Below are 18,974 nucleotides of genomic sequence, written 5' to 3'. Positions count from 1 at the left end.
TCAGGTTATCTCCTTTCCGACCTTTGACGATGAATGATTTTCATGTAAAAAATTACTCTTATCACACAGATTATTAGACTAAACTCATCTTCCTGGAATGAAACGTCAACGCAAGACCTTACTGTACCTAAATCTAACAAAGGAAGTCTATCGAAAGGCAAGGCTCGGGATGTGTGCTATTTTTTGGAAGGAAACAAACATCTCTCATTTGCCTGCTTCAGTCTAACTCTAAAAGCTGTTAGCGGTCCTTTGGGCAAGTCCACTATTCCCCCGAGTCCTCTGTGCTGTTCTCACCATCCGCTCACCCATGTTTGACGCAAGAATGTAATCAGTGTCCTCTGTAAATCACCGTCTGTTACATTATCAACTTGTCTTGTTCTTTTTGTGTTTGTGTCAGAAACATGCCAAAGGCCAAGAACTGTTCACAAAAGTATGCGACCACCTCAATCTGCTAGAGAGAGACTATTATGGGCTGGTCATCTGGGAGACACCCAACGTGAAGGTGAGTCGGTGTCGAATTGTCAGTCATTTGGAGTCGCTCCAGCAATAGCGACCTTAGCATTGCATCTAGATAGGATAAAAAAAAGCACCTTTGAATATGTAAATGTCAACTTGAAGCAGATTAACCTGTGGCGCTGAGGAGTTTGGGATCCTCATACACTATAAGGTTGATGCTGACATGCCTTATTTATTTTTTGCAGACTTGGATGGACCTAGCCAAGGAAATCCGCAGGCAGGTGCAAGGTGAGGTCAATATGGGCTACAAATGTACCTCCCTTCATCATAATGTTCCCCATGGATGTCCAAGGCTATTCAAATACAATTTATCATCACTTTTAAAGGTGCCAACTATGATTTCACGTTCAATGTGAAATTCTACCCACCGGATCCAGCCCAATTTTCTGAAGACATCACAAGGTAGAGCACAAGTCCAATTTTGTCAGCCTCAGATTATTATTTGACTGACTTAAAAGCTTATTGTGGACAGCCTTTATTAGTCTTGAGGGATAGCTACAGTACAACCTCCATCCTATCACTAACAGTGACCTTGGTCCACCTTTGGTTTCTAAAAAAAAACTTCAGAAAGGAGGGATAGCTACGCTGGTGTTAGCTGTTCACAGTCGCACTTCAGTCCTCTCCAATCAACGCAGCTCCTCTCATTTCCTTTAAATGCAGCGCAATAGTCTCCCATGGAGACATCTCTCTGTGCATAAGAGAAACTTACATCATCGCAATTGTCACTGGTCTTGGCCGGTGTGGCATCGTACGATGTTAGCATGAACCCTCTGTAAATACAGAATGAGCTGGTGAAAAGCGCTGGCGACTTAAGTCCGCAATCATTAGTGTGTAACTGCCACGCTCTTCTCTAATTATGTAAAAAAAAAAAAAAAAAAAAAGTTTTGTTTAGCCGAATACCGAAATCAAAATTATCACATGAAAAAGTAGAACTTATCACATTAAAACGTGACATCACATTATTACGTGATACTGAACGTTTGTTCACTAGATTTGTATTAATGAGTCTGTAACTTCTTTTCTGCTCATGTTGTATAAGTGTCAGAAAAAGCAAATGATGTGCAGTTAATGTTTGCTGCAGCAGCTTCCTCACACAATATGCTGATATCTCATCTGAAGTTTTGGGTGACATTAAATATGTTTTTAGGAAATCCTGGTCGAATTGCACAACCTCAGGGGCGTTCAACTGTGCGTCATTATATCTTCCGGTGTACAGTGACTTATCACTGTGGGCTTACACTCAACCTTACCTTTGAGTACAACAATCAGACATCCTTTTGGGATAGTACAATTCCATATTGCGAGCGTCGAGCGGAATCCTCGTGTGTCCAAAACCATCACTTTTCATCCCCAAATCCCCCCAAAAAAAGCATCTCATTTGTTGAACCATTTAAATTGGATCGTCAAAGAGAGCAAGCCATTTTCAATAATTGAGATTGGTCAATAAATTGTACACACATGGGGACTGACCAGTGGGAAAGACATTTGTGAAGAAATATGAAATTGACCAAATTTGGACATAAGAGGGTCGTGTGTTGGGAGGTTGCTCCAGAACTTCTTTTTCTTTTGTGACACTTTTCCTGCTATTTTATTGACACACCTCTTTTATGTATGTATGTATTTATGTATTGTTTTTTTTTTTCTGGCATGGTTGAAACATATATACCATTAGTTATAAGACTTTTGGAAGTAAAGGGTTTCAGTTGATAAAAAAAACTGTTTATAAAGTGACCATGGTGGTCCCCAAACAATGCTCTACGGAGTCATATTATTTGTTTTTTTTTTTCTTCCTGTTTTCTCGCTGATCCACTTTTAGGAGTTCAAGGTTTGCATTATTTATTGTCACCTGAATTTGTCATTTGCAAGGTACTACCTGTGTCTCCAACTGCGTAAGGACATACTGCAAGGACGTCTGCCGTGCTCTTTTGTCACCCTGGCCTTGCTTGGCTCCTACGCTCTGCAATCAGAATTGGGCGAGTATGACCCTGAGGTGCATGGCAGTGAATATGCGAAGGAGATGAAGATGGCTAACGGGCAGACCAAGGAGCTTGAGGAAAAGATGATGGAGCTGCACCACACTTACAGGTCAGAACACTTGCTCCATCAGCCAGTGGTGGAAGTGCTCAGATAAATTAAAGACAATATGACATATTCATATACAAGCCCTTGAAATGGTCCATGTTAATATAGAATAAAGTGCTACCTTGACTTTTTACAGGGGGAGGGAAAAGTGTGTTACATTTCTGCATTAATTGGTCATAAAATGTGGTCCGATCCTCATCTACCTCACAAGAATAAACAAACAAAGTCTGCTTCAACTAATACCACACAAACAATTAGGATTTCATATATTTATAGAGCAAAAAATTAACATAAACATTCACAGGACAGGGAGGGAAAAAAGTAATACCAATAGCATTGTATTGTAAAATATCAATATAAAAAAATAATAAAACATTTTTTTTTTTTTTAAATTAAGAACAAACTGCAATCCGGTATAATTTGCAACCTACTTCCGCAGTCGGCTAAACAGCTGAAAGCGCTTCCTCTTGGCACGGGTAAATACCGGAGTGGGACTGGGACTGAGCAACTGTGGGAACTTTAAAGGTCTGCAATGTCTTTTGATTAACACGAGATGTCACCACAGAGCCGCCAAGGACGACAATATCCAATGTATAGGCTTCTTTCATTCTTTCATTCATCGTGCTGGAGCCTATCCCAGCTATTTCGTGTTAACATATACTGCATCATATATCATATCATATATGTATCAATTAAATGATGTACATGTACAGTATTTAACTTTTGCCTGAAGACACCAGCCATAAAGAAAACATTTGAGCAAGTTCAGCTTCCAACTATCATGTCATCAATGCTTAGTCGTGCTCATTAGCACAGCATACAGAGGAAGTCCACGAACCTGTTTTCTGGGTTTGGTCACATGATGTTCTGCATATAGTGGCTCAAAGTGCAAGTAACCCAAAAAGTCTCACATACATACGCACACGTACGCACTATAATATTTTGGTGTGTACCTTTAAGGGGCGTGGCCTAGTAAGTGACATCAGGAGCTCTGACTCTTAGCACCGGTTGGCCATTTACAATGTACAGGGAGTTCGTTTAGTGTTTGCGACTGCTCCATGCTCCTTGCAAGTGCGATCATATTGTATTTGCATGTTTGACTGTTTGTCACGTTCGATGAACGGCTGAAAGTGCATCAGCGACTTTTCAACTAGCAACAAGCAGCAGCGTATCTGAAGCTCCCTTGTAATTCAAATTTTGTCTCGTAACGCAAATCAACCAGAGGCTGATAACGAAAAAAAAATCATAAGTTGGGTCACTCGTAAGTCAAGGTACCACTGCATAATATTCAGTTTAGTGGTATGTGCAGTTTTTGAGTCACACTAGATTGACAATAGGTCTTGGGGAAACACCACTGTCTTCTGTACTGGATTTATTTATTGTTCATTGTGCTTGTGGAGTTCTAATCCTGCATCCCAGATAGTTGACTTTGCTTTGGTTTTGCAGGTCAATGAGTCCAGCTCAGGCTGACATGATGTTCCTGGAGAACGCAAAAAAGCTGTCCATGTACGGAGTCGACCTCCACCAGGCGAAGGTGAACACAGCGGATGTACAAGCCCAATTCCAATGAAGTTGGGATGTTGTGTTAAACATAAATAAAAACAGAATACAATGATTTGCAAATCATGTTCAACCTGTATTTAACTGAATACACTACAAAGACAAGATATTTCATGTTCAAAAAAATGCTAAACTTTATTGTTTTTAGAAAATAATCATGAACTTAGAATTTTATGGCTGCAACACGTTCCAAAAAAGCTGGGACAGGTGGCAAAAAAGTTGAGGAATGCTCATCAAACACCTGTTTGGAACAGGCTGATTGGGAACAGGTGGGTGCCATGATTGGGTAGAAAAGGAGCTTCCCTGAATTGCTCAGTCATTCACAAGCAAAGATGGGGTGAGGTTCACCTCTTTGTGAACAAGAACGTGAGAAAATAGTCGAAAAGTTTAAGGAGAATGTTCCTCAACGTACAATTGCAAGGAATTTAGGGATTTCATCATCTACGGTCCATAATATCATCTAAAGGTTCAGAGAATCCTGAGAAATCACTGCATGTAAGCCGCAAGACCGAAGACCAACATTGAATGCCCGTGACCTTCGATCCCTCAGGCGGCAATGCATCTAAAACCGACATCAATGTGTAAAGGATATCACCACATGGGCTCAGGAACACTTCAGAAAACCAATGTCACTAAATATAGTTCGGCGCTACATCCGTAAGTGCAACTTGATATTTTTCTATGCAAAGCAAAAGCCATTTATCAACAACACCCAGAAACGGCTTCTCTGGGCACGAGCTCATCTAAGATGGACTGACGCAAAGTGGAAAAGTGTTCTGTGGTCCGACGAGTCCACATTTAAAATTGTTTTTGGAAATTGTGGACGTCGTGTCCTCCGGGCCAAAGAGGAAAAGAACCATCCGGACTGTTATGGACGCAAAGTTCAAAAGCCAGCATCTGTGATGGTATGGGGCTGTGTTATTGCCAATGGCATGGGTAACTTACACATCTGTGAAGGCACCATTAATGTTGAAAGGTACATACAGGTTTTGGAGAAACATATGCTGCCATCCAAGCAACGTCTTTTTCATGGATGCCCCTGCTTATTTCAGCAAGACAATGCCAAACCATATTCTGCACGTGCTACAACAGTGTGGCTTCGTAGTAAAAGAGTGCAGGTACTAGACTGCCCTGCCTGCAGTCTAGACCTGTCTCCCATGGAAAATGTGTGGCGCGTTATGAAGCGTAAAATACGACGACGGAGACCCCGGACTGTTGAACAGCTGAAGCTGTACATCAATCAAGAATGGGAAAGAATTCCACCTACAAAGCTTCAACAATTAGTGTCCTCAGTTCCCAAACGTTTATTGAATGTTGTTAAAAGAAAAGGGGATGTAACACAGTGGTAAACATGACCCTGTCGCAGCTTTTTTAGAACGTGTTGCAGACATAAAATTCTAAGTTAATGATTATTTGCTAGAAACAATAAAGCTTATCAGTTTGAACATTAAATATCTTGTCTTTGTAGTGTATTCAATTAAATATATTTTGAACATGATTTGCAAGTCATTGTATTCTGTTTTTATTTATGTTAAACACAACATCCCAACTTCATTGGAATTGGGCTTGTCCTTGTCATAGCAAAGCAAATAAATGATGATTATGTGACTAAATTACAGATATAGATAAAAAAAATGGCATGCATAGGAGACAAAACTCATAAGGCAGCACATCCCATCTCCTAAATCTGCCTGTGTGGGCCCAACAACAGGAGGACATGTGACTTGCCAGATTTTATAACAGAAATCAGGTCAATCGGCATCAGACCAGGGATTTAATACAGATATGGTGCCTTTTAGAAGATTGTGCTGCCCCCTTGTGGTTTCTAGTAAACAGTACAAGACAATCGTTAAATATAGCCTCTAACTGCAGAGCTGTATAATCCAAGTAAATTTTGCAAATTTGTATACTTAAGAAGATAATCATTCATGATGTATATATGTAAAAACATGTAATGCATACAAGTTTATATACATTCACAAGAACAAAGATTTTTTTTTGAAGGTAATATTACTCAATTATGTGCGTTATAAGATGTACAAATATATGAAATTATAAAACATAACCCAAACAAATTGAAAATACATCATCATTGTGCCTTTTTTTGTTTCAGGATCTCGATGGGGTGGACATCATGCTGGGAGTTTGCTCCAACGGTCTGATGGTTTATAAAGACAAACTGAGGATCAACCGTTTTCCCTGGCCCAAAGTCCTGAAGGTCTCATACAAGCGCAGCAGCTTCTTCATCAAAATACGCCCGTCAGAGGTACAAAGTCCGAAAACATTCACCGACTTGTGCAAATTGGTTTGAATGTCTTCAGTTTGTGGTCAGATGTCTTGTCATCTCCTCTATCAGGTAGAACAGTATGAGAGCGCTATAGGCTTCAAACTACCCAACTACAAAGCAGCCAAGAAACTGTGGAAAGTGTGTGTCGAACATCACACCTTTTTCAGGTAAGAGGAAATCCTTAATCCCCCTCCTCACAAGCAGCTGTTCAAAGTTCCAAGTTCCAATGATTAGATGATTAAACTTGCCTGTGTGTGCAGGCTTACATCCACTGAGATGGTCACAACTCCCAGGAAGTTTCTGGCTCTGGGCTCCAAATTTCGGTACAGCGGTCGAACTCAGGCTCAGACCAAACAGGCCAGCTCTCTCATTGACAGGCCAGCTCCTCTTTTCCAGCGCACTTCCAGCAAGAGGAACTCCCGCAGCATGGATGGAGGTAGAGTATTCTTGGTGTTTATCGATTGTCCTCCGAGTCACTGATGGTGTAAAGGTTCACCCACTCTAAACAGTATAGAAAACAGATTTCCCTTTATTTATATTCATGGCATTGAATTGTTTTCATACAAATAATTACTGTAATTGTGCCTTCACCCCTGCTTTCGCATAGGTTGGGGATAAGACTCAAAATCACGTTGTTATTAAGTTCACAAGGTGACACCTGTAGTCGAAACACTTCTGCAATTTTGACATCGCTTTACTGTTTCCCCTCTGTGTTTACTCAAGCCATGGCGTCCACCCCAGACAACAAATCGAGCCGCCCAGTCAGCGCACCCATCATGTCGCCGCTGTCTCCCGGGGAGAACACGCCATCGCCGCTCTTGCACACCCTTCATTTCGCCAACCGCAGCAACAGCTCCACACCTAAGTTCCACCGCTCTGCAGACAGGAAAGCAGAGATAAAGGGCCATAGTCGGAAAACTGATTCCGCCAAAAGCCAGAGCCCCAGACCAGAGTCCACTCCAGAAATGAAGGTATTGCGCATTACTGCACTATTAAAGAGGATTAAGCCTTCTTTTATTTTATTTTTATTTTTTTTGGGTGTCCAGCACGCTCCCATTAACCATCAGTGTACGTCGTGTTTGGAGGAATTTATTAGCTTTTTATTCAAAGGGTGAAAAGAAATGTATTTATGACAAGTTGGAGTTTGCGAGTTGTGGTTGGAGTCGATCGTGATATGTTTGAGCTGTGTCTGCACTACCAGACATTGGCCAGGAGAGAACGGAGACGTTCCCCCTCTGTGACCACCGCCAATGGGGAACGAGAGAAAAAGAACCAGGTTTGTTTACGCAATGCATGATCGGACCAAAAAAAACAAAAACCAAAAAAAAGAGAGTGATTATGTTCAAACGGTTTTCGTTAAGAAGAGGGATGAGATTTTCAAAATGGAAATGAAAAGAACATTGTGGCAGGATAGACTCACTGGGCTCTTCATTAGGTCCACCTGCACGACCAAGAATTGCGCCGAAGCAAAGTCAGGGGGGTATTCATTGCTTCAATCTACTTCAATCTCATTTCTTGTGGTGGTTGTACATGTTTGCCACTTAAGTAGAACTGTATTTTGGTTACCTAATGTTATGGCCGCTGAGTCGTAGCGTGAAAACCGCCCTTCCATATGGCAAGATTATACACTATACTGCATATTATGTTGATTTAATAAGAAGACATTTTTGCTACTATAAACGTAAACCATACCAGGATCCTTTGTGTTGAAAATAGTCTTCATAAGTGTCTGATAAGCTGCAATTTTAGCGCATGATTGAGGATTTGTCTTTAATATAACAACGTCATTTTCACCACTCTACGTGAAATAATTTTCACATTTTTTTTAAAATGACTTTCTGTTATTATTTCCATAGTATGCAGTATATAATGTATAACGTTCCTAAATTTCGGCCTTTATCGGGGACTGCTCGTGCTCACACTGGATTAATTATACATTCCATTATTATTGTACTTCATGTGAATTTTTCATTTTTTAGCTTACATGTTAGATCACTGGAAGTACTTGCACATGTATGCTTTCAGTTTTACAAATGATCTCAGAGGCAGAACCATAACACAAGCATAACTGTTTTTTTTTTTTTTTTTTTCTCTGATGGGAGAGCAGCACTCTCCTCAGGACAAAACAAAGACGGAGATGATGCGAGTGAGGAAGGTTAGCATGCATCTGCTAACTCGCTTTGTTCATGCTTGCATCACTACCACTTTGATTTTCTTTGCTGTCACATAGACATTGTTTTGGCTGCCTTTTCTGTTTTATATTATGCCCATGCCCTGTAGCTGACTTCATTTTGCAAATATTTTACTGACTGTATTTATTATTATTATTTTTTTAAATCAAAGGGTGGATTTTGCCTTCTTATGGCTATATATACATCAAATATTTTGATGGATTACTGTAGGTGTATACTAAAAAACATAAAGTTAGGGCTAGGAATTTTTAGTTACAAGTTACAAATCTGAAATGACATTTACTATACAGTCAACCGCACCCTTTCACAGCTCGCTGTTCACAAATTCACCTTTTTTTTTTCTTCTTCTGTGAAACCTGTCCACATCATATTTTTGGTCTCTCTTTGTTACACATTATAATATGTCACGAGATGCTGTCAGAGCCATGGCCAATAGGGAATAGGAAGTACCTTCTAACGTCTTTGTATGTTAGGGAAAAGCTAAGTTTAGCCTAGGTCATTATCAGAAGTTGCCACATGTTTTTTTTTTTTGTGCTGAGTGGCTATTAAAAAGTTCATGCTAACAAACGCTGGTGCTTGACAAATGGTATTTTTATGGCTTGCAAAGTGGCCCTTCTGGTGCTTTTTTTTTTTTAAATCACATCATATTTTATTATCACGGTGGACAACTGGTTAGCGCATCTGCCTCACAGTTCTGGGGACCGGGGTTCAAATCCCGGCCCCGTCTGTGTGGAGTTTGCATGTTCTCCCCGTGCCTGGGTGGGTTTTCTCCGGGTACTCCGGTTTCCTCCCACATCCCAAAAACATGCATGGTAGGTTGATTGAGGACTCTGAATTGCCCGTAGGTGTGAATGTGTGCACGAATGGTTGTTTGCTTATATGTGGCCTGCGATTGAGCCATAAGTATACAGACCCTTTGCTGTGACACTCATATATTTAAGTTGGGTGCTGTCCAATTCTTCTGATCATCTTTGATTTGGTTCTACATCTTCATTGGAGTCCAGCTGTGTTTGATAATTCTGATTGGACTTGATTAGGAAAGCCACACACCTGTCTATATAAGACCTTACAGCTCACACTGCATGTCAGAGCAAATGAGAATCATGAGGTCAAAGGAACTGCCTGAAGAGCTCAGAGACAAGGCACAGATCTGGCCAAGGTTACAAAAACATTTCTGCTGCACTTAAGGTTCCTAAGAGCACAGTGGCCTCCACAATCCTGAAATGGAAGACGTTTGGGACAACCAGAACCCTTCCTAGAGCTGGCCGTCCGGCCAAACCGAGCAATCAGGGGAGAATAACCCTGGTGAGAGAGGTAAAAAAGAAAGCAAAGATCACTGTGGTTGAGCTGAGAGATGCAGTCGGGAAATGGGAGAAAGTTCTAGAAAGTCAACCATCACTGCAGCCCTCCACCAGTCGGGGCTTTATGGCAGAGTGGCCCGACCGACGGAAGCCTCTCCTCAGTGCAAGACACATGAAAGCCCTCATGGAGTTTGCTCAAAAAACACATGAAGAACTCCAAGATGGTGAGAAATAAGATTCTCTGGCCTGATGAGACCAAGATAGGACTTTTTGGCCTGAATTCTAAGCGGTATGTGTGGAGAAAACCAGGTACTGCTCATCACCTCTCCAATAGAATCCCAACAGTGAAGCATGGTGATGGCAGCATCATGCTGCGGGTGTGTTTTCAGCTGCAGGGACAGGACTACTGGTTGCAATCGAAGGGAAGATGAATGCGGCCAAGTACAGGGATATCCTGGACGTAAACCTTCTCCAGAGGGCTCAGGACCTCAGACTGGGCCCAAGGTTCCCCTTCCAACAAGACAATGACCCTAAGCACACAGCACAAATTACTAAGGAGTGGCTTCAGAACAAGTCTGTGACTGTTCTTGAATGGCCCAGCCAGAGCCCTGACTTAAACCCGATTGAGCATCTCTGGAAAGATCTGAAAATGGCTGTCCACCAACGTTCGCCATCCAACATGACAGAACTGGAGAGGATCTGCAAGGAGGAATGGCAGAGGATCCATAAATCCAGGTGTGAAAAACATGTTGCATCATTCCCAAAACGACTCATGGCTGTAATAGCCTAAAAGCGTGCTTCTACTAAATACTGTGGTAAAGGGTCTGAATACCTATGGCTGTGTGATATTTCAGTTTTTGTTTTTTTTAATCAATCTGCAAATATTTCAACAATTCATTTTTTTTCTGTCAATGTGGGGTGCTGTGCGTACATTAATGAGGGAAAAAACAAACTTCAATGATTTGAGAAAATGGCTGCAATATAACAAAGAATGAAAAATTTAATGGGGTCTGAATACTTTTCATACCGATTGTATACTTGAAGTGCTTTGGTGATAAGCAAATAAATGTTTTGGTCACTTCATGCAACTTCTGCATCAGTGTGCCAGGAATTAGGGCATTGGAAAAAAAAAAGTACCATGTTGCTTGGAGTGTAGAAGTAGAAAAGCAAATAAAAATGTTCCCTTAAAAAAAAAAAAATCAAAATGAATGCTTTTTAATAACAACCAATCATGTTTAATGAAGGACATCAACCCAATGAATGAAAACATTACACAGTCTTGACAAACAAGAAAATGAAGAAGAAGTTGTACAATTACTGATGATTTCTATATTAACCTTATGTTATATAGAAACGCAAGACTACTTGGATTAATGGTGACAGCAGCTCAGTGTGTAAGTGCGATGCACTGCAGCAGGCTCTGCACGCACAGTGTTTGCTGCGCTCACTCGCACTACTGCTTTGACGCGGTCTCACCTTGATTCTTTTCATACACACACAACTTGAGTCCGTGTGTGGGAATTTCCCTTTTTTTTTTTCCGAATGCGCCCACACCACGCTCTGTGTTCTTGCAAGCTTATTATTTTTCACAGTTCATGATTCTTGCCCTGGCTGGTGCTTCTCATTGGATTCCATTGCAAGACAAATGCAATATCCCTTGTTGAGAATGACTGCAAAGCAATTTTCAACCAGATGTTCTGTTTTCCCGATTTCCTACAGAAACGAGCTAAGAAACTCGAGGGCGAAACTATTTATATCAGACATAGCAATTTAATGTTGGAGGTTTGTATGGGCTTCACTTCTGTTTTGAATGTTGTGTTCACGTTTCTCTGCCCGCTTCATATTTCTGTCGAATCTTTTTTCTTTTCTTTGACTCTTCTGTTTTTCTTTATTCATTGTATTTTTTCCAGCTTGACCCTAAAGGCTTGGCATGCACCATTTTCCTCTCTGACTCTGATGCAAGTAACTTCATTTCTCTTTGACATTGTCACTTTCATGTGTTGCTTTCATGAACTACAGTACACTCTATGACTGGATGTGGTTCCCTTCTGCTGCGTTAGGATAAACTGGCCGTCCAGCTTTAGCTTTGGTGTCGCAACAAACAATGCGCAGGCGAAATGTTTTACAGTTACAGTACACTTCGGACTATTTAAGGGTTATATTAGTTTTGGTTTGTCCCAGAAAGACCACTGAATTTGATCTACAGTGGAACCTGGCTGGCACCTCTATATTATCTCAACTATACTAACTGTTAATACGTTTACAACTACAGTATACATTTATTTGCAACCTTGCTGGCTAAGCTGTCAATTTTAGGCACTGATCCACCCTCTTCTAGGGTTACAGGATGAGTATTAGGCACGTAACGCATTATACGTCAAATCATTTTGATGCACTAAATGACATAATTGGTCTGGTTTTCTCACAGTCTTCCTTGAGAACTAAATGAGTTCTGCTTCCCAGTCATACAGTGCACAGTATACAGTATTGTCAGTGAAAAGCCTTGGACGCTGTTGTTCTCTTTGTGCAGTCACATTATTGAACAATCATGCTTACTTCCTGTCCGTTTGGTTTCTTCATCGTTCCTTTAACACTCACATGCTGTTTGTTGGTGTCTTTGTACTTCTGCTCTGAACATTGTTCAGTCAATACCTGTCTGATTGTGCCAGTCAAAACTGAACATCATTATCTTTGTAAAGACAAATATCACGTATTTTTTGTCAGGTCATAATATCGTGCCTTGGGAGTGTACATTTCTGCGAGGTGGAATTAAGAACGTGCGCTTTAATGAAACATAGATCATTCAAATGTTTCCTTCGGTCATCAGCTGCTATTTTGTATTGGCTGTTAACTGAGAATGTCATCAAGATAATCGTGCTTCTATTTGATTTGGATGACAGGAGACACATGATGACCTCTCTTAATTTAGTCTAGTGTCCATCCATCCGCTCAGCATGAGTGTCCAGTAAATATCCGTAAACCTTCCGCGCAACAGTTGAATTAGGAAAGTTTGGGATGTGGCCTCCGTGACTCTGCAGTCATCTGGGCTGTGTACACCATGCAGGATGCACATTTCCATTTATTTTGCCTTAAAGCTGATTGTTTTAAACCAGGATTACAATTCAATATATTTTCATTCCGATGATCCCATTATTACAATGCTGTTTTTCTCCCCTTTCCATTAACCTATTCTCACACGTTCGCTCTTTTCGAAGGACGTGGATAAAACCCAGACTGAGATCATGCGTCACCACACAAGCATCAGCGAGTTGAAGAGGAGTTTCATGGAGTCCGTACCAGAGCCTCGACCCAGCGAGTGGGACAAGCGTCTTTCCACCAACTCGCCTTTCCGCACAGCCGGCATCAACGGCCAGCTGCAACCAGCGGTGAGTCCGGCAGCCGATAATGCCGCTTGACTCTGTTGTTGGTGTCAGACGTCCTTTTATCATACAAAAAAATATTTTCATTTGAAACAAATTCATATATAGAACACCCATACGTTTATTATGCTTACTTACTCGAGCAAAGCACACAGCGCAGAAGCCGACCGAATCATTTTGAGGAAGCTTCTAATGTGAATTGGGCAAATTCACAGCCCATTCGGAAGTTGTTCATTATTACTAGCTGAGCTGAAAACAATCCCAAACAAACTTTGTATTCTATTCTTACATTATTGCGCCATGCAGTTGCCACCTGCAGCGAATGTTATGGTAGTACTTTACTATCAATTCTAAAAAAAAAAGTAATAAAGTCCCTCCCAAAATTTAAAACCTATCTATGCTGTCTTAGGAGGTTTGCAATTGTGTATCAGAGCAATTCAAGCGACAACCAAAAGGTTTTTGGTGACACTCGGGATATGCCATTGGCATTATTCTATTTGTGATATCAATTCTATCACTCTGCCCGGCTGCAGGTTAAATCTTTGCGTAAAATTTGTATTTGAAATGTTCAAAATGTGATTTACACACTTGCATGTAGGCATGTTAAGGGCGAGAGCCTTAGCAAACAAATGGAAAGGCTGTCCATGATTGATTTTGCAGAGGGTTCGGGTTGTTGTTGTTGTTGTTGTTGTTGTTTTTTTTTTTTACATTACAGCAATGTTCCACTTGGCGGCGCTGTTGGCTTCTGTCATCACTATGCTTCTGCATGAGTAACCGCAGTCACAAGGGGGGCTATAGTCTTGTTCTTAGGGTTAGTTTATTTGTGTTTGTTTGTTTGTTTGTTTATGTTTGCTGATGTGAAGAGTGTGCAAGGGGAGGATGTGCGCAGTTGTACCACACCAGCCACATACAAAGTAGCTGCGTGCTGCATCTGAGGAAAAAGGTGCATTGCATTTCCGTTGTCTTTGACCCAGGCTGCAAAAGGTCAACGTAGCCACGGCTTAGTGGCGACAATGACATCCCATCCCTAACATCAGCACACTGCGCTTGGCTGCCAAAACTAAAGAATTCAGTCCGCTTCAAGCAAAGCGAGAGGAGAATGTGGTGCAAATGTAAAGAGTTCGACTCGGGTTCCAAATGGCCGCGCAGAAGCAGGACATGTATGCAAGGCAAGTCAAAAGATGATAAATGAGAAATATATGAAGCCACCGAGCCAGGTAAGCACTTTGAAGCATACCGCCGGTGTGTTTCAGCTCTTGCATCCTAACTTTCCCCCCCCCCGCCCCCCAAAAAAAAGCCTCACGCTTGGCTTTGCTTTTCCAATGGCTGCTGCACAACGTGTCATCCTGCTTCATCGAGCAATGGCTGGGTTGACCCTGATGATTTATTCGCATGTTTTGAGCCTGCTTGGAGTTCAAAGAGCAAAAAGAACACTTGGAAAACTCGACAGACCAATAGATAAGAACTAGAACTTTCCTCCCCTCATCTGGAATCTGTCTCATTCTCTCACCTTTCCTTACTGTTCCTCATTGTCTCTATCTGTCTCTATTGTCCTTCCTGTTGCCCCCCCCAAAAAAAAAAAAAGGTTTTGGTGTTTTTTTGTTGTTGACAATGTAGATAAGAGATGGTCGACCTCAATTCTTAAATGTTGGCCTTAACTCTCATGTTTCCATTAACTACCGTGCGCTTAGTCCCTCAGGGGGAGAAAAAAATGGGACTAACTGTAATTACCCCTGTCATAGCTGCTTTTGTTCACACCTGAGACGGCAGTAGCTCGTCTGGTTCGCTCTGTATGCTGCGCTAAACAAAATACAGCAGAGTTCTAAATTGAAATTCCCTTTGAGGCATTATAATCAGTAGAATGAACTAAATCAAGGAGCAAAAACATGGACTTTAAAGAATTAAATCATTTCAAATCAGTTGCCAACCAAAACAGTCGTAGATAAATGAAAGTGTGGAGTCTGTTGTAAATGAAATCCCTAAGAGTATTAAAGAATCATGCATTATGTGGAAACTGTCATTTTCTGGCAATTAGTGCTCCTGTAACTTCTGTGCTCACTCCACAATATTGTGTGGAATTTTGCAACTTATTATTTCTATTATTTTTATATAAGATTGGAAATTAACATATTTGTGGAAACGTTTGTTTGTTTTTTAAAAAAATGTCTAGTCTTTTACAAATTGGGGCCTTCCCGTAATAAACGACTCATCGCTAATGAATGCCTGGTCCTCTTTAAAGTTGTGTGACATAAATCCACTGTATTGTATGAGGAAATGCAGGATACTTCTGTTAGCACACATCTCACCACCCGAAGACACAGTTCATGATCACAGACAGGATTATCTGCATAACAATTGCCCACTTTAATCCAAAAATTCAGTCATAATGGAACTTTTTTAGACAGTGCCTGAGGCAAAACTCTGATCAGTTTTATTGCAGAACGTTGGGAAGTATGATGACACGCAAGATAAAAATGAGAAATCTTCTCCACTGCATCACTTAGTTAATACTCCTAGTGGTAGTACAGTATTTTTATCCTCCATCAGGTAATGTGCAAGGCCAATACAGTACTATGCGAAATTATTTACGTTTTTTGGCATGACATTTCCCCCAGTAATCGTTTTGACATAATGAAACCGTAAATGAGCAGGATTAGAAGAAAAAAAATAAAAATACAAAACCGATTTTCCACAAAGAGCATATGTACATGTGAAAAGAAACATCCTGTTCAATTTTGGTGAGGCTCTCGATGAAGCTGTAACTGTAGGAAGCTATTTGACTACTCGTACAAATGACTAATAATCATTTTGAAAGCTATAAAAAAGTGTACTTGTCATTATTTTAGTTAAGGCTGTGGTCTGTCTGTCATATTTGGGGAAACAAAGTTTCAGGCATCTTTACGTGCAAGACTTTTGCACCCAAGATCTAACGAAGAAAAATTCCAGAAACCAGAAATTCTTCATTTGTGGCATCTAGGGGTGTAGCACCAAATTTTGTATGAGCGAGCTCAACAAGAAGTAACAGCAAACAGCAGCAGAGGCTAATGTTGCTTGCTCCTAAGGACACGCACACCCTCACGCCCAATTTTCTTGAAACTTGGGAGGTACAAAACCGTAGTATTACATCAATCATTAGGCGCGTTAACATTTGGGCTTTCTTTCAAAAAAATAAAATACAAATAAAAACATGGTAAGCATTTTGCTGCCTGATTTTAGCTTTCTTTCTCCTCTGCCAGTCCTGTATGTACTGTGTACCCAGAGCACTGTGTATTAAGGTAATGAGACGGATGGAATAAACCATTTAGCATTTTTGCAAGGTGGGTGTCACAGTTTCCATTTGATTAAAGCAACCTCACTATTGAACTTTCACAGCAACATTTATTGTATCTTAATATTTCTGACGTTGTCGGTTTGTAATTCTGACATTGTTAAATAAAAAAAAGTAATGACTTACCTAGTGGCACCATCTGATATTTTGTTCCTGAAGGGGGTTTATTTGAGGTCTGGCATTTATTTGTCTACGTGGACACCCCAGGGATTAAGCCCTCCAATCGAGCGGAGGCCACTATTTGAGGAATTCTGGTCCTTTGCAAAACATTGTTTCATTGTGTTCCATGAACCATAATCTTTGAACTAAACAGATTTTGTCTGTTGTAACCCTTTTATACACATTAAGGACAAAATATAGGGGACACACTTTCAGTTCCAACTCGACTGTGCCCCAATGCTTAAAGATGGACAAGAACTAGAGATTGTCCAACATCTGTGAGCCCTGACCTCGTAACCTTCCATTCTGGATGAATACACAAAACTTCCCGCAGACCGCCACAACATCTACAAAGTCTTTCCAGAATCGTGGAAGCTGTTAATACCCAAGTGTTACAATATTTTTGTCCATATCGTGTTTTTTTTTCATCATTTCTCAGCAAATAAATCTTACGTGATACTGTATCAGCTGCCTAAACCAGCAACCTCCAGCAATTCTGCCATACCTTTTCTCCAGTGTCTCACTTGTCCATTTCGTTTTCCCTCTGTCCACCTCTTATCTCCTCCTGTGAGCTGACCATATTCCACATGTCTGTTCATTGTTATTTGTCTTTCCTGGTCTTCCACTGCTGAGCACAGCGAGGGAGGCAGTCACTGTTTGGACAAAAGGTAAGAGCATGTAGCTTGTCCCCGACGCCAGGGGAATCGCCGCCGTTCAGACACGGTCTTCTGCTGGACGACGAGGACAGTGAGGTACATTGGGTAGATGAGGAAGAGGAGGACGAGGAGGAGGAGGAGGAGGAAGATGAGGAAGAACAAGCCTGTGGCCACACTTTAGAGGTGGCTATCAGGGTGCCAGATGAGGCGAGGCGCTCGGACAGTTCTGGTGAGGTCAGCACATCCAGGCTCCACACACACTATAGGCACTCTCGGATGTCCTTCTTCCTGTCAGGCCTTCTTGCGATGGCTCTGACCGTGCTGTGGTTGGCTTTTATTTGCAACACAAATGTATGATAAGCTTAAAACGACGCCCTCAGCAGTCTAAAGGGCTCCACATTCAAATGCTGTTTTCATCACTCCGCTGGCTCTGCAGAGATTTCTGTCGGTGTCCGAAACAAAAGGCACCCTTTTTGATTTGGATCGACAACCGTGCATGGATCTAGTTTCTCTCTCATCTGTTTGCACCTTTCTATTGTTCCTCCCGCATCAAACTTTGAAAACATCTCCATTGGGTTAACTGTGAAGCGCTACATTCTGCACACCGGATAGCTCCAGTTTGCATAATTAGTAGAAATCCATTGTAACTCTTTGGTTGAACAGCTTTATCAGCTCCAGCACGTAATTTTATTTGTTGTTGATGTCCTCAGAATTGTGGTTCGAATTCTGAGTGCTTTTGTACCATTCCAAGTGTTTCTTGTGTTTTCTTTCACTGTAGTAAACACAACGAGTTTAAATGACATGCATGATCGTCATGTTCATGTTGGACCAATTGAAGCAGACAATCAAGGCCGTATGCTTGACCACAAACAATCACTGGACGTGATACATTTCTCAGGACTATAACCCAGCATTCTTGTTTGAATTCTTAATTTAATTACATATAATTCAAATATTGGTTCCATTAAGTCCTGAATGGTAGTTGCCAGGTAAATGTCGAGACCAGATTCAAACTCTTTCAGAGGAGAAAAGCATGTGGCATAAGCCTTATTTGATAACAAAGCAAATTGTTGGAGGGGTTGTTGTTGTACCAAGGTAATAGGAAGACAAGTGGTGCCAAGACTGTTACGAATATAGCTTTGAACATAATTGTACACTATCAAATTATTGTAACACTGTCACATTTGTATTTTCCATATATAGTATAATGTTAGCTGCATGACAGTAAAAAAGTGATACTCTTTGTTTGCCTGTCTGCAATACTGTACACTATATATTTTCTCGCTCCACGAAGGTGAAGTTTCTACCCGAATTTGTATTGTCCAGCTCTATGAACCCGTGAGACTTGCAGCGAACTGAGCAGAAAGGGCAAAGCGTTAATGCCTAATATTGTGGTTGTAAGGCACAGGTGTCAAACTCAAGGGCCGGGGGGGGGGGGGGCCAGATCCGGAGCACGGTGGTTCACGGACCGCATCGGTCTATGTGATCCGTGAAAGCAAATCATGTGCTTCAG

At 41.1% G+C, this 18,974-nt stretch overlaps 1 protein-coding gene across 11 annotated transcripts in view; it reads left to right on the top strand.

The window, feature by feature from the left end:
- The window catches only part of epb41a (erythrocyte membrane protein band 4.1a), a 62,391-nt gene that overhangs the window by 24,844 nt on the left and 18,573 nt on the right, over window positions 1-18,974 (top strand). For 4 of the 11 annotated variants that reach the window (XM_061759570.1, XM_061759574.1, XM_061759577.1 and 1 more), the window contains exons 4-16: window positions 398-502; window positions 702-744; window positions 843-918; window positions 2,383-2,601; window positions 4,045-4,132; window positions 6,272-6,424; window positions 6,515-6,612; window positions 6,706-6,881; window positions 7,169-7,416; window positions 7,647-7,721; window positions 8,553-8,600; window positions 11,658-11,720; window positions 13,154-13,324. In XM_061759570.1, the coding sequence (XP_061615554.1) occupies window positions 398-502; window positions 702-744; window positions 843-918; window positions 2,383-2,601; window positions 4,045-4,132; window positions 6,272-6,424; window positions 6,515-6,612; window positions 6,706-6,881; window positions 7,169-7,416; window positions 7,647-7,721; window positions 8,553-8,600; window positions 11,658-11,720; window positions 13,154-13,324 (1,563 nt within the window). Of the gene's footprint in view, window positions 1-397; window positions 503-701; window positions 745-842; window positions 919-2,382; window positions 2,602-4,044; window positions 4,133-6,271; window positions 6,425-6,514; window positions 6,613-6,705; window positions 6,882-7,168; window positions 7,417-7,646; window positions 7,722-8,552; window positions 8,601-11,657; window positions 11,721-11,848; window positions 11,897-13,153; window positions 13,325-18,974 lie in introns of all 11 variants that reach the window. The other 7 variants (XM_061759571.1, XM_061759572.1, XM_061759576.1 and 4 more) reach the window with 6 other exon arrangements.

The sequence above is a fragment of the Phyllopteryx taeniolatus genome, chromosome 21 (genome assembly GCF_024500385.1).
Source record: "Phyllopteryx taeniolatus isolate TA_2022b chromosome 21, UOR_Ptae_1.2, whole genome shotgun sequence".
Lineage (NCBI taxonomy): Eukaryota > Metazoa > Chordata > Actinopteri > Syngnathiformes > Syngnathidae > Phyllopteryx > Phyllopteryx taeniolatus.
Note: the sequence above shows the minus strand (reverse complement) of the source record. Positions and strands in the feature narration are given on the sequence as shown.